General features: G+C 36.1%; 1 protein-coding gene across 1 annotated transcript; it reads right to left on the bottom strand.

Moving 5' to 3' along the window:
* Nucleotides 1–1,232: 1,232 nt before the first annotated feature.
* On the bottom strand, nucleotides 1,233–12,712 carry LOC149077318 (2',5'-phosphodiesterase 12-like). The gene is made up of 7 exons (XM_089245088.1): nucleotides 11,817–12,712; nucleotides 9,386–9,525; nucleotides 8,350–8,512; nucleotides 7,840–7,972; nucleotides 4,514–4,669; nucleotides 2,076–2,196; nucleotides 1,233–1,576 (listed from the first exon to the last, which is right to left on the bottom strand). The coding sequence occupies exons 1-7, from the start codon at nucleotides 12,566–12,568 to the stop codon at nucleotides 1,314–1,316; spliced, it is 1,728 nt and encodes a 575-aa protein (XP_089101214.1). The 5' UTR covers nucleotides 12,569–12,712; the 3' UTR covers nucleotides 1,233–1,313.
* Between the last annotated feature and the right edge of the window lie 1,635 nt (nucleotides 12,713–14,347).

Here is a 14,347-nt window from a genome sequence, read left to right as displayed (position 1 = left end):
TAACACAAATTACAAACAATATATACACATGATAAAATATTATACAACAAAAAACTCAAATTACAAAGCTGCGGACGAAAAAACGTGTTTACCGCACGGCTGTTAATGGAATACAATAACGATTATACAGGAAGTTCGGCAACCAAGGTCATGCCCCTGATAAATTATTGCCGACAAACGATACGAAAACGAAGTCGCGTCTTTGCCAGTTGCTTAAATGCGGTCACAGACACTTTTATTTACGGCTGCTCGATAGAAATGTCTACGGCTGTCCTTTACGGGTGTTTTCCCTAACGACGACGGTAATCATTGACGCCACGACAACGTGAAAGCTCGCGTAAAATCAAATTTTCTGCCAAAATCCGGAAAAATTTTAACAAATCCGGAGAGCGGGAGGAAGGATGAAAAATCCGGAGTCTCCCGCCTAAATCGGGAGAGTTGGCAGGTCTGCTACTGGTTTAACATAGGATCCTATGGGTTTGCTTGAGTAGGGGGCGATGAGAGAAAAAAATTTCTGAAGAAGGGGACGATATAGAACAAAAAGTTTGGGAAACTATGCTGTAAAGGATAACTATATTATGCATATAGAAATGTTCTCTCCACTTGTTAATACAGATTCATTGAAGATTCATTGAAAGACTGGTTCTTTGAATAGATGAAGATTACAAGGAAGAAAATTCATCACTGCCCCCGTGGGGACAGTTTTGATTTTCTTCCTTGTAATCTTCATCTCCACAAATATCCAGTCTTTCAATGAATCTTCTAATAACTATATTATTTTATTCAGATTTGTGTACTTATTTCTTATATTGCATATTGATCTTCTGAAAGTATCACGTGATTCTCATTGCACCTCATTTTTCCTGACATGGTAGGAATGGATCAGACTAACATTCAAGAAGATGGTGTCTGCTGATTTTTATGGCATGCTGGCTAATGCGGATGTGGGGAGGGGATACAAATCATAATAATAAACTATGTATTGTATTTACAGGTATGTACTATATTTACAATAAACTATGTATTAAACTATGTATTAATACTATGTATTAAACTATGTATTATAACTTTGCATTAAGCAAAAATTTGTATTAGGTGTATTCATCTTAATGAGGTTTGACTGTTAGTTTTTTACATCTGGATCTAATGGAATTCCTCATACTTATGCAAACAAATAATTAGTTTTTTTTTTAATATATACAGTAAGTATGTGTATTGACACATTGATTCATACCTTTTCTTACAACTTTTATTTTCAAGAAAAACTTAAATATAAAAAATGAGTATAATTTCCACTAATAATAAAAATTCTCTCATTTCATTATTTGCAATGTACATATCAATGCCAGATGATCAGATGGAAATGTCTTGCTTGGTAGAGCTTCATGTTCAACCACTTGCTCGTGGGATGGAAGAGGAACAATCTCCACTGCCTCCAGTTTGACAGAATCGTAAAAAATATAGTCGAGACAACCAGAAAACCCACGGGTGTAATTCGTGTAAGCTGGTGTACCATAAGCACTTTTCAGGGTTAACGAGTGTCGCAGCGTCATACCTTTGACAGCTTCATCTGCATCTAAACAAGCATGATGATAGCAATTACAAAAACATCAACTTCATTGCAATATATTTTTTTCATATGCAGTGAAATGCTCTTATGTAATGATACTCAAGGGACCGCAGAAATACATTGTTATAAATAGAGCGTTGTTAACAATAAATACATTGTTAAAAATATTAAAAATAAGAGTGAGGGTGAGAAAGTGAAGACGAAAGTGAAATTTATACTGCACATTAATTTTTTTCCTTCCTCTATTTCTAACATGCGAACAAGGAAACCAGTTTTATCACCAATATTTCAAATACGTATCATAAAAATTTGTTATCAAAAGCCTGTACGTGAGGGGGTTAAAGAGTTGATGTAGCAAACATTGAAACAGAATCAGATAAAATATTTCAATCAAAACATTTCTGGAGCTTGTGATTTTCGTGTATACTCCATCTGTGGTTTTTTTTCTCAAGTGAACTTATTTCAAAACCTAAAGTAAATAGTGATGATGGTTCAAAATACTCACTGCTCTTCCAGTCTTCACATTCATCTGAAACACATCCTTCAGTAACAAATTTATACACGCCAAACTCTGGACAGCTGTTGAAGTCTCCGCAGAATATGAGTGATGTTTCGACTTCGTGATGCTATTAGACAAATTTAACATAGATCAATAATAGCAATACATTTTTGAAGTAATTGAAAAACAGAAAACAATTCCTATTGAGTTGATCATTTATGTCATTGTAAAAATTCCATAAAAAATCAGTATAAAAGAAATCCCTCAAGTTAAAATCTGAAACATAGTTTTCTTTCATAGGTGTAACTTGAAATGCAGTCAAAACTGTAATACAGAAAAACCACACCCTTGAGACGACAATTTGTCTGTAAAACAGAGGTGACCAACAAGAGGGGGTTTAACTGTAGTAATGAAACTTAAATCCAGATAAAAATATCATAACAAATTTTAAGAAAATTCTCTCACTTTCAATCCATTTTATTCTTTCTATTTATCGCCATTAAAGCAATCTAGTGGGAATAAGTTACACCTTGGGTGATGGGCAATGATTTCCTCTAAGTTTTATGCAGCTGAAACTGATTCCACACTCAGAGTTTTTGCCATGCAGAAAAAACAGGTTTACTCTAAGGTTTATAGGATCAGTATCTAAACAGATGTCTATGGAAAATAAGATAAAGGCACCATATCTTAAGCCAGACCTCTGCTGATTTATCGATTTGGGGATCCAATCTTGTCCCCATCTCCCCTTGTCAGATCTACACTGTTAGGATTTTAGCATGCTGCCTTTGGCTTACAAAAATCTGTCTGTATGTAACGGGGGGGGGGGGGTCTATGCAAGCAGCCCTCTGGAGGATCCGGAAAATGTACTGCTCCCAAAATTCTGAATCTGAAAAACACACCCTAATAACAAATCTGAACCATTAATCTTAAATTTCATTTATTTTGTGAAAAATTAACTAGTTTGTTTTGCTTTCCACAAAATTACTAACTTTACACAAATTTATACTCCTACGTTCAAAAAAAAGTTCTGGAACTTATTTTATTACAGAAAAATGAGTACAGATAGAACCTGTTTATTTGGTGTTTTCTTCGAAGTAACTACAGTGCCTTGTGCAATTGTGCATTTCTGCCATTTTTCATACAAAGATGTAAATGCAAATTGGAAGGTTTTTTTATTGCCATATTTTCCAGTGCCTTTGTTGTGGCTCTTCTTTGGAACCTGAGAACCATTGTCCCTTAAGCAAATTCTTTACTCGAGGAAAAACGAAAAAGTCACACATGGGACAAGATTAAGGGAATAAGCTGGTTGTAGAAGTATTGGAATTTGATGTTTTGACAAATAATCTTACACCAGAAGGGACTAGTGAGTCTTTAAAGGTCTGCATGATTTGGTGAGATGCAAGCAACCAAATCTTTGGGAAGCCAAGTTGTGGTGCTCCATCATGTAAAAGATAAAGCACCGCCTTACAGGTTCCCCTCCTGGTGTCAAATTATTTTGCAAAACATTGCATTTCAATACTTCCACAACCAATTTATTCCCTTAATCTTTCCCCATGTGACTGTTCTTGGATAAAGAATTAGCTTATGAGGCAATGATTCTCAGGTTCTGAAAAAGTGCAGCGAGCAGCGACAAAAGCACTGAAAGATATCACAAAAAAAGGCTTGCAATTTGCATTAACATCTTTGTATGAAAATTGCAAAAATGCATAATGCATAATTGCCCATGGTAGTTACTTTGAAGGAAACACAAAATAAACAGGTTGTTCTATCTGTACTCATTCTTCCGTAATAAAATAAGTTCCAGGACTTTTTAAATGTAGTAGTAGATCATATTCACAAAAACAGAAATCTGTCCAGACTTTATGAAAAACTGGACAGACTTTTTCCATATGCCCCTAGAAATGGGTCAGAAGGTGCATCCCAATGCCTCATCAAAATCGTATTCAAAATCACATATATTTTGTATAAGGTGCATTCCACAAGAACTTAGGCCTACAGTAAAATAGAAAAAAAATCAATAAATATAGGTATTTATTGTGGGAATGGGCAAGCATGTTTTAAATTGTGAACATTTCGACATGAAATGCTATGAATGTCAAATTCAATAATTTTTTTATGGATTTGTAAGTTTTAACTATTTTCTAATGTTTTGACAAGACCTAGCATATTGTTACTAAGCTTTAACACTGAAACAGCTGTGTCAATGAAACAGGGTAAACACTGTTTCAAGAAGGTTTGGTAAAGCAAAATAATTTATGATGAATTTTTTCTATTGCGGTCGAAATGACCACTGTCCCTCATTCTGGGTAGTTCGAAATTCTCATTGTTATAGAGCTAAGATAAATATAAGAGAAAAGAAAAGTTTGATGAAAAGAAAAATGACTATACAAGTAGCAACCAAAAATATAACAGAATTTAGGTTTCTTTTAAATAAAAACCATTACCTCACATTGATATTTTATCATCTTCTGCTCTAAATATTTTACACAAATATAAGCTTGAATTAGTCTTATGTTATCTGCATCGGGATGAAAATACAAATGTGTGTTTCCAACTATAATCCTTTGGTGAGGAGCCTCCAAACACTGTAGCACAAGTACCTACAAGAAAAGTATTGTGAGCGATGAATACATAATACTCATCATAATATATACACATTTTAATAAACTTGCAATGTTTTCTCTGCTATATTCCAAATTATGGGCTAATATAGCAAATGAAATAAAATCAGTAATCAAAATGACCCATTTACGCAAAGCTTAATTTATATACACTGAACAGCACAAAAAAGAATAAAAAGAAATACATTAGACAGTCAAGTAATAACATTACATGATAAAATAATCACTTTCAGAACATTATAGCAATATATAATGTTCAATATTGCTGCTACATTTATTCAATATTAGAGGTAATCATCAATGAGGAAAAAAATTAATGTAAATATGTTCATATTGTCATACTCCGGTGTATTTTGTGTACAAGGTGCCCAATCCCACTAATCACACAAAAATAGGTTACCAATGTCTTAGACTGGAAGTTGATCCTTTGGGGCTACTTGGGGTTCCCCATTTCGAGAAAATGGTAACTGTTTTCTTTCTCATGAAGTCCCAGTCCCAACGAAACATTCTATATATATATATACACATTTCAGAATCACTTGTAACAAGGAGCTCTTTCTAGCAAAATGTTCGTTAAATCTGGTCACTGGGATTTAACAAGCACTATATTCAAGTAAAAAAATGAAATTTTTGAAATTAAGTACTTATAGCAAGTATATATACCATGGTATGGATAGTTGATGTATAAAATATTTTTCTACGTTTCTCTAGAAAACTTTATAATATAAGTCTTTTATTTTATCTTTGACGGTTAAAACTTTGCTTTTGGACATTCTGCCCCCCACAAAAAAATAAAAATGAAGAACACAACACATGGGAAAGGACAAATTCCAGTGCAGATCCTCACACTCAAACACCAGAGATTGTATTGGAAGTGAAGCAAAGGACGAATTAGTTATTTTCTGAAAAAAAATTCTGATTTGTCAGTTTTTCTTATCTTTATTTCCCATTCCTCCATTCTAGACGAAGTATTACTGTGCCTGAGCATTGACAACGATCCAAATGGGGGTGACAGGCCTTTTTTGTTGAATTATATGATTAACATTTATCCCTCATCAAGGGTATTATTCTCAATATTGTGAAAGAGGCAAAAGAAACTCAAACAGATTTGTGGCTATTGCATTTACTTTTCATTCTATCTCATTTTTGTATTTATTTTTTTCACATTTTTCTTTCAAATCGTTCATTAAATCTGAGTTACACTGAAATCTTAATTTAATCTAAAATTAACATTTTACCAAACCAAATATTTGGCAACTAAATATCTGTTACAAGGATGATGTCACTTTCCACTACCATACGAAGGTTTTTGAACAACTGGCTGTTGCGAAGATATATTTTGCAAAGAGAGAAAATTCAACTGCCCCTGCGGGGAATCAAACCCACATCCTTTAACTTTCCGGGCGTTCAATGATACAATATGAATATCACCTAGGCCGTTCATCCGGAAAGTGAAAGGATGTGGGTTCAATTCCCCGCAGGGGCAGTTGAATTTTCTCTCTTTCTAAAATATATTTTCGCAACAGCCAGTTTTTAAAAAACCTTAAATATCTATTTTCTTAAGAGAAACAGACAGCCCAATGTATCAAAAACATTTTCTGGACATTATAATGAGGTGAACTTGGAAAGAAAAGTCATCTGGTCTCTACCAGGACTTGAACCCAGGCTTTTTGCTAACTGGGCAAGCATGCTGCCATCTACACCACTGGAGACATGGCCCTAGGTTCCTCACTTCACGCACCGTGGTCGTGTCTCCAGTGGTGTAGATCAGGGGTGGACAACAGTTGGCCTGTGAGGTGATTTCGTGTGGCCTGCAACGAGGTAAAATTACTGAGCATTAAATTGATTTTCTTATCATTAATTCACGGAATATTTTGGATAATGTTCGTATCTTTATTTAAGCCATCATTTTCCACAGCGGACCGAATTAACAGACTATTTGCTAAATCATTAAATGAATTTTACATTAATCATTTCTAGTGATGATAGTAATTAGCTATGTTCTCATCACACTGCCTTTTCGTATGCACACGTATTGCTCTTAAAGTTTATACAATGGGCATTTTTACACATTTCTTCCCCCCCCCCCACCACCTCGTTCGGCAAGTTTATTCTTGGTGGCCTCTGTATCGCTAACTCAATGATTATTTTGTGTTCCACCAACAGTAATGGAACTTTTTCAAAAGTGGATGCCAACACACAATGATACCTCAAAATTACAATCAACCATAGGATACACAGACCCTAACAATTCCAAAGAACAAAAATGTGTCAAATGGGATGGTCAGGTTCATATTGTACCATTTGAACAACTGACTTCCACATCCAGACAAGATGATTTTTTGTATCAAGAAGAGAGAAGAATCATTTCTGAATTTCGACATAGCAGGTTAGTGGTATTCAACATTGAAGCAGATTACCATTCTCTCAAACAAAAATACCAATATTCTGTTCCAAGAAGGTAACTCAAGTAATAAGTATCGCATGGACATACAGAAGCATCAGGTAATGGTGCGTGTGCCCATCCTCTCAATATCTACAGGTAGTCTGCCTGGTTTGGTGCAGTCTATTTTATTTTAGTACCATCACAGGTATGGATATGTACGATGATGGTCAGCACTATCCACATGACTGGCTTCTGGCAAACTTTCCATCCCAATAATTTTCTTAAAATTCATCGCAGTTATAAATAAATCTGATGTTTTTAATTGACAATAAAATTATTTGTGATTTTAAATGATTGATATTGCATTTTAATTATGCAGTTTAGACTGCCTCTGCAGGGAATCGAACCAATATCTCCTTTCGCAATCTAGAAGAGTGTGTTAGACGAAATTTTTCAAAATTTTCTTTCCTGATTTCATTTTTGCACAAGCCAGTAGGCCTAACTCTCGTAAGAATAGCGCAGAGTAACATGGTCTTCATGGCGTTAATGTACTACTTAACCATGGAAACTGTGAATAGTGCAGCTTATGCTCTAAAAATGAAACAAAGGATATACAATAAATGCCACACAATTTTTAATATTCAAACCAGAGTTACTTAAAAATACACACACACAAAAAAAGAAAGAAACCAGTCCCATATGATTTACTTCATTAAACTGCTGTAACAAATTTAACATCAGAATTCAGAATTTGTTTTCTTACTTGCAAGATTGAGTTGCGCTCATTGAAACGTTCTTTCAACTTTGCATTAGATATCAGTTTTCGATGAATATTCTCCAAATAGGGCTCTGACTTAGCCACTTTAGTCAGTTCAATAACTTCAGAATGAAGTAGCCTAGAGACAAAATAACAATATTTACCAAGACAGAAATACACAAACTAACCTTTATGATGCATGTTTAAAACTGTAGTACAGTCAAACTTGGTCAATTCGAAGTCTAAAGTCACTGAAAATAATCTTGATTTATCCAAAATTTAACCTATCCAATTAATCTATCCTGGCTCTACAAAATGACCACAAATTGCAACTTAATCACCAACATTCACATAGGATAATAATTAACTAAATTTTATCAGTAGCCTACTTTCAGTTGCAAAACTGTTTCAGATTTTATTCAACGAAGATTTTTCGACATGCCACTCTTAATGTCAGTTCAGCTATTTAGGAAATGAAAAATAAAAACTAATTATGAGACACTGACGAAAAAACACCTGAATTTTGTCATGCGATAGAAGCAAGTAAGTCCCTCTGCCACAGTTCCGCCCTTTTCACTGTATAAACCTTCTAAACCAGCATCTGACAGGACTGGAGTCAAGTCATTGATAAAAACTTTTCTATCCACCTCTTGCAGGCACACGATATCTCCATTGTAACCTATATAATATATTAATTTTAAAAAAATTAATAAAACAAGAGAAACGTGAATCATGATGGGAAGAAAAATTAAAACAGGAACTATATTGACAATCCAAGATAAATGTTATAATATTATCATAATTATTTATTTATTTTTCAATATTGCTTGGCCGAGGCAGTGGTGAAGTTTGACAGAAGAGACGGTTAATGTTACAAAAGGAGATCGGAAACTGTTGTACAATCAATAATATTTGGTGGCAGGTTGTTTCAATTGGTTATTGTTTGAAGAAAGAAACTAAATTTGAAGCAATCAGTGGATGGGTTTTAATTTATGGGAATGGTTAATTCTATTAAAAAAGTATGAAGCTGGAGTTAGAAAATTGGAAGTGTCGCTATGAAAATGACCATGAAAGACTTTGAAAATGAAAGTTAATCGAGAGATATATTTACAGGTGGCAAGTGGTTAATCATAAAGAAAATTATTCTTTATATAAAGTAAAAAGAAAATTTAGAATTTTATTCACAATGCATTCAAAATTTGAATGTATTTTGCGTAATTTTTACATTCAAAAAATGCTGGAAAAATTAGGGATCATTTTCAGAGAAAAGTAATAAGTAGTAAAAAGTAAAAGTAATTAAAAAAAAAAAGAGTAAGTAAGTTAATCGCTGTTCTCTTTCCCACTTCCATCTTCAGTAGCTCTTTTCACCGTTACCCTTTGTTTTGTGCTATTTCAATGCATGGACATTAAAAACTGCTTTGCCTGGGGGGGGGGGGGATTGTGAGGCTGTTGAAATGGCCCTCCTTCACAAGGACGATGACATAAAGAGGTTCCATTAACACCTGTAACTGATGAAAGACAAATTAATTTACTGATTTGAAAAAAATCTTACCTAATAATTCTCTTATGTACAACTGCTTCCTGTAATAGAAATTCAGGTATTCTTCTGGGCAATGAGCAAAAAGTTCATTTTTTGCAGCGTCTGTGTCAGCATATAAATCGGCCAGAATGTTGTAAGACACACAGCGAATCCTGAAATTAAAAAAAAAATGAAATTCTATAAAATAAAATCAACATCTCTTTATTAGAAAATGTCTGCAGTTACAGACGTTGATAAATACAGTAAAACGTCTCTTTTGCGGATACAGGACGGATAAAAAATAATTTTCAGCAAAAGAGGGGTGACTGTTAATGAGGGGTTGAAATGCATACTTTTATTATACAAGGGGAAATTATTATTCGGCCGTAAAAAGAGGGGGTGGCCGCATCTGACGGGTGTCCATTAAGAAGGTTTTTACTGTATAATGAAATGGGGCAAGTATATCTCAAAGTAATTTTTAATAATTAATCGGCCATGAGAGTGCTTTCCTAAAAGTAATAATATTTTCCTTTAATCGATCGTAGAGTTAAAAACTTCTTTTTCCTTTTGCTCTCTTGTGCTGTCTTTACTTCTTATGTTTAGCGAAAGCCTCTCTAAGACTCTTATCAAACTATTTTGTTTTCCTGGATTTGACTGCAGACACAACAAATTGTCCCTCTGATGCCTAAATGAACTTCTGGGACCCCCCCCCCCCATTTTAGCCAATAGACATGCCGAAGAGATCTTCGGGTGTAGTTCTTGATAATATCACTGTGGTGCATTTTTCATGCGGTAGAATCTGGCACAGATAGTTGGCCACTGCAGTTATCTCTCGCTGTTATGAAAAATTATTTGTGAAATACAGAACATTGAAGTATATCCCACCACCACAGAGGCCTTGGACAGGAAGTGGGTAAGCTTTGAGTGGCACAAAAATTTTTTTTTGTTTCATATGAAAATTATTCTCACATTGCCTTGATTTAAACTGTCTATTCAATCAATAGATTTTGAGTTACATTAGTTATAGCAAATTGATGAGCAATTGATTAAAGGTTTATATCGCGGCACACAAAAGTATGGATGTTTTTAATACACAATGTTTATTTATTTTACTTTAATGCGTTCGTGACACAGACAAATCTTTTTCTCTTTTGATGGAACTTTATCGTGAGGCAAGGGGGGGGGGGAAGTAGATAAGTTGATTCAAAACAAGAATCCAGGGTAATAAGCAAAGGATAATTTCCAATATGAAGAATGAGGCACAGGACAGCTTCATAAATGCCAGACGCTGGATCGCCATGGCAACTAAAAAATTGGTATTGGTGACAAATTTTTTTTCTTCTATAGTTCTTTACGAAAGTAAAGTCAGAGGGCAATACAAAATTTTCAAAATTCATATCAGCATGTCTGTCATATATCGGTATCATTAAGCCTCCAGAGAAAAGTACAAAAAAAATATTTTTTTTTTTCAACAATTTTCTTTTTTTTTTGGGGGGGGGGGGGTGGTGAAATACTTGGCTCTTAAGAAATTTGGCTGATGCTTAAGAGATCAACATCATTCTGTACGTGTAATTGTTATTAGATTTTTTCGCACGAATAACGTGACTATATAAATTAGGCAGTCATTTTGAACATGAAACAAGCGTAACCAGACAACAAATACGTTAGGGCCACACATATAGGCCCATTTTCTCTTACTAAGAACACATTCTGGCATGTACAGATTCATTAGAAATTCCTCAGAGGAATGTTTATGAGGTGCATGTACGGTTAAGCAGTAATTTCTCATAACTTTTTTTTAGGCCTACTCTCTGTAGTTTAACCTTATTCATTTTCCTCACTATTAGCCTGGATAATCGAGGTTCTACTGCAATTGAAATTTTTGAGGAGTGTGCATGTAAATTTGCCTGGTAGGACTTCGGATAAATCACATGGCCCAGGGGTCCATGGTGCTTTCAAGGCGGCCCGGCATATGTGTACCAAACCATGCCCCACCTGTATATGAGTATAATTTTTAAATAAACCTCGTACAGGGGAATTTTTTCCCATGGTATTGATCCCTTCAGTACTTTACAAAAGTGATAAAAATACCTGAATGATAACATTATCTGTGATTTTAATCAGCGGTGTCGACTGTATAATATATTACTTCATTTTTAATCTCAATTCCTTATCTGGGTTAGGACATTATATTTTTAATCTCTCAATCTTTTATATAGATTGAGGTTGTTTTTTTTTTATTGTTAATTTTTATTATCACTTTTTCATTTTCTTTCTATGGGATTCTTTCTTCTTCAGCAAGAAAAACGTCTAAAAGCATGCTTCTGTTTCACTCTTGACAACTTCTCATCATGCTTTCGGATGTTTTCTCACCAAAGGAAAAAATTGACACATTGCCAAAAAGGGATGACACTGTAGATACTACTCTTAACAAAAAGAGTAGCGAATTAAAAGGGAAACATACTGCCCAGAGGTCGTCAAACTTTGGGTAAACTCGTGTCTATCATGAAACGGATACCGCTCGAGTCCCCTAACAACCAGTGTTTTTGAAACGGCTTCTTCTTTCCTGCCAAACGTTCCCGAACTTCCAGGTTTGCACGTCACTTTGAGATGGCATCCAACATCCTGTTCGGAGACGGAATAGAAGAACGAATCCCCAACTTTCATCCAATGGCCATCCAGAAGCGACTTGTCGTGGGAGCCAACCTGATCATGCGAAGAGCCTCGATGCCAAGTGAAGGCGCTGTCTTCCCTCGTCGCCCATTCGAGACACACAAACGGATAGACTCGGAAACCGCTGGAGATAACCGCCGGCAGCTTCAGACTGGCGACCACTGGGGGGTTGACGACAATATCGTAGCAAAGGTCATCGATCCAGAACTGGGACCCGCGCGTCCACGCTGCAATGTTGGTGACGTTATCTCTGTCTTCGAATTCTTTGCCGCAGTACGTCAATTTAAACTCGACCGAATTAGATCTCGCGATGTCCATTTCAACGGTGTCCTTGACTTTCTTCTTGGACTTCTTGGATTTGGGCAGGTTGAAATTCTCGATCTTGGATTTCATGCGAAGTAACGTTGAACTCAACTTCTCGGTTTTGGACCGCAAGAACGTCATTTCTTTGGATAGAGTTGGCGAGAGTTGGTGGCGGAAAGAGATCTTCATCAACGTTTCGTTCTCTTGATGCTGCACGTACACTTGCCTACATTTATCCATCGCGCGATTCAACTCCACGAAGAAAAATCCCTTGCTATAATTTACATTACGTGTTCCGAAGGCAGACTTGCCCGTTTTTGTAAATAAACTGTCCGGACGGCCGCAACCTCTTTGTCGGCTTTGACTTTTTTGGATGTCATATATATATATATATATATATATGTGTGACTCACAGGCAGTGGTCATGAAAAGGCTGAAATACGTGAAAATACGGGACATTGCCAATTATTGCCAAAAATGACGCCAAACCCGAACAAAGTTGCCAAATATTGTTGAATTAACGGAGTTATCACAATGGCGGGAAATGCAGCATTACTCCTAATTCCAGTGGATTAAAATGAATTCCACGAAAAAAAATTTTCACTAAGACAAATGTGGGAGATTCATATACGCATTTATAGTTGTAGTTATCATAATATAATTTATAAGTTGAAAATAATTTCAATCTTTGACTTCAATAAAGAATAAAAATTCAACTAGGCTTCATGCAAAATACGGGAAAAACCGGGACACTTTTGCTAAAAAGTCGGGACAGCCAAAAAAACAGAAAATACCTGGACTGTCCCGGGAAATACGGGGCGTATGGTCACCTTAAATTATATGTCTCCTCGATGGGTTTCTTAGCCTATCAGCAACGACGTTTCATTTTTAGCTCATAAAAATCCGAGACCTACTTATTGAGCAGGACCTGACTTTTAGTATGTGGTACTCCAAGCGGGAAAACAGTCAACGAAATTCCAAGCAAATAGTGTAGTTTCTATTTGATAGATGGCGGGAGTTTCTAGTTTTGAGCTGTTTCTTCCAAAAATGCAATGATTTTTTTTTTTCTGGCGAGAGATTGGCGGTTTTCACGCCAAATTGAACTGGTTTGAAAAAGGAGGGAAATTTTTCGCGTTGGTGGGTGGCGATTTTTTTTTCGGAGGTTTTTGCTAAATGTTTTGGTGGCGAATTTTTATTTTTATTATATTTTACGTGAGAGCATAAAATGTTTTTCTTTTCATTCACTCCAATCCTTCCTCCGTGAGGTGTCCTCACCTATTTGTTCTAGACGTTTTGTTCTAGACGGGGTGACTTGGGGGGGGGGTCTGGTTCCCCCCCGAAATGTGAGAAAATGACCGAAAAAAGGGGAAAAAGATGGCCGAATCATTGTTTTATCGACGAACAAATAACTATGTACACGTATTCAAAGTCGCAACTATATACCCGCGGCAAGCCTGCACTTTGGCGCCCCTTGACACGTAGAAGAAGCAGTCAAAAGGGGAATTTGGCGCTCCTTCTGGTCCAGCGGCCAGGGCACTAGACCCGCCTGCTCCCCCCAGTTGCGGCCCTGCATCATAGGTGGAGATAGACTTGGAAGTCTGGGGGGGCACGGTCATCTTTATCCGTGCCCCTAGACGATGATGATGATGTCAATTCATATATACACATATACATTAGATCAGTCGACTTCACCTTTGACGCTGGGGGGGGGGGGGGTGGCAATGCCCCATGGCCCCATCTTCGCCCACGCCCTGCACGTATTAACAAGCAGCGATTTTTAACTATAAACACACTAAAACAGGGAGCCCCCTAACACACGAGTTCCTCTTTTCTCAATTCAACTGCGCAGTTGAAAGCGGAAACTTTCAACGGCTCTTTTATACAGGCAAAGAAAGATTCGAAAAGGTTCTCCACCATTCTTGCGATATATCCCATATATTTCTCAGACGTCATTGTCATCGTCCAAAGAATCGGGGGTTTTCGCCAGTTTTGGCGAAATTTATAGAGAAATGCGTTAAT

The sequence above is a fragment of the Pholcus phalangioides genome, unplaced genomic scaffold, assembly GCF_987345545.1.
Source record: "Pholcus phalangioides strain wild (caught in Gottingen) unplaced genomic scaffold, Ppha-v1.0 ptg000015l_1, whole genome shotgun sequence".
Taxonomy (NCBI): domain Eukaryota; kingdom Metazoa; phylum Arthropoda; class Arachnida; order Araneae; family Pholcidae; genus Pholcus; species Pholcus phalangioides.
This window is presented reverse-complemented; position numbering and strand designations above follow the sequence as displayed.

Bases quoted from the DNA above. Each gene is read 5' to 3' on its own strand.
- LOC149077318 (XM_089245088.1), bottom strand. From the start codon at position 12,568: ATGGATAAATGTAGGCAAGTGTACGTGCAGCATCAAGAGAACGAAACG. The intron at 9,526-11,816 runs GTATGTTTCCCT...TTTTAATTTCAG, and splicing joins AGTTTGACGACCTCTGGGCA to GATTCGCTGTGTGTCTTACA. The intron at 7,973-8,349 runs GTGTTTTTTCGT...TTTTGTCTCTAG, and splicing joins TATCGCATGACAAAATTCAG to GCTACTTCATTCTGAAGTTA.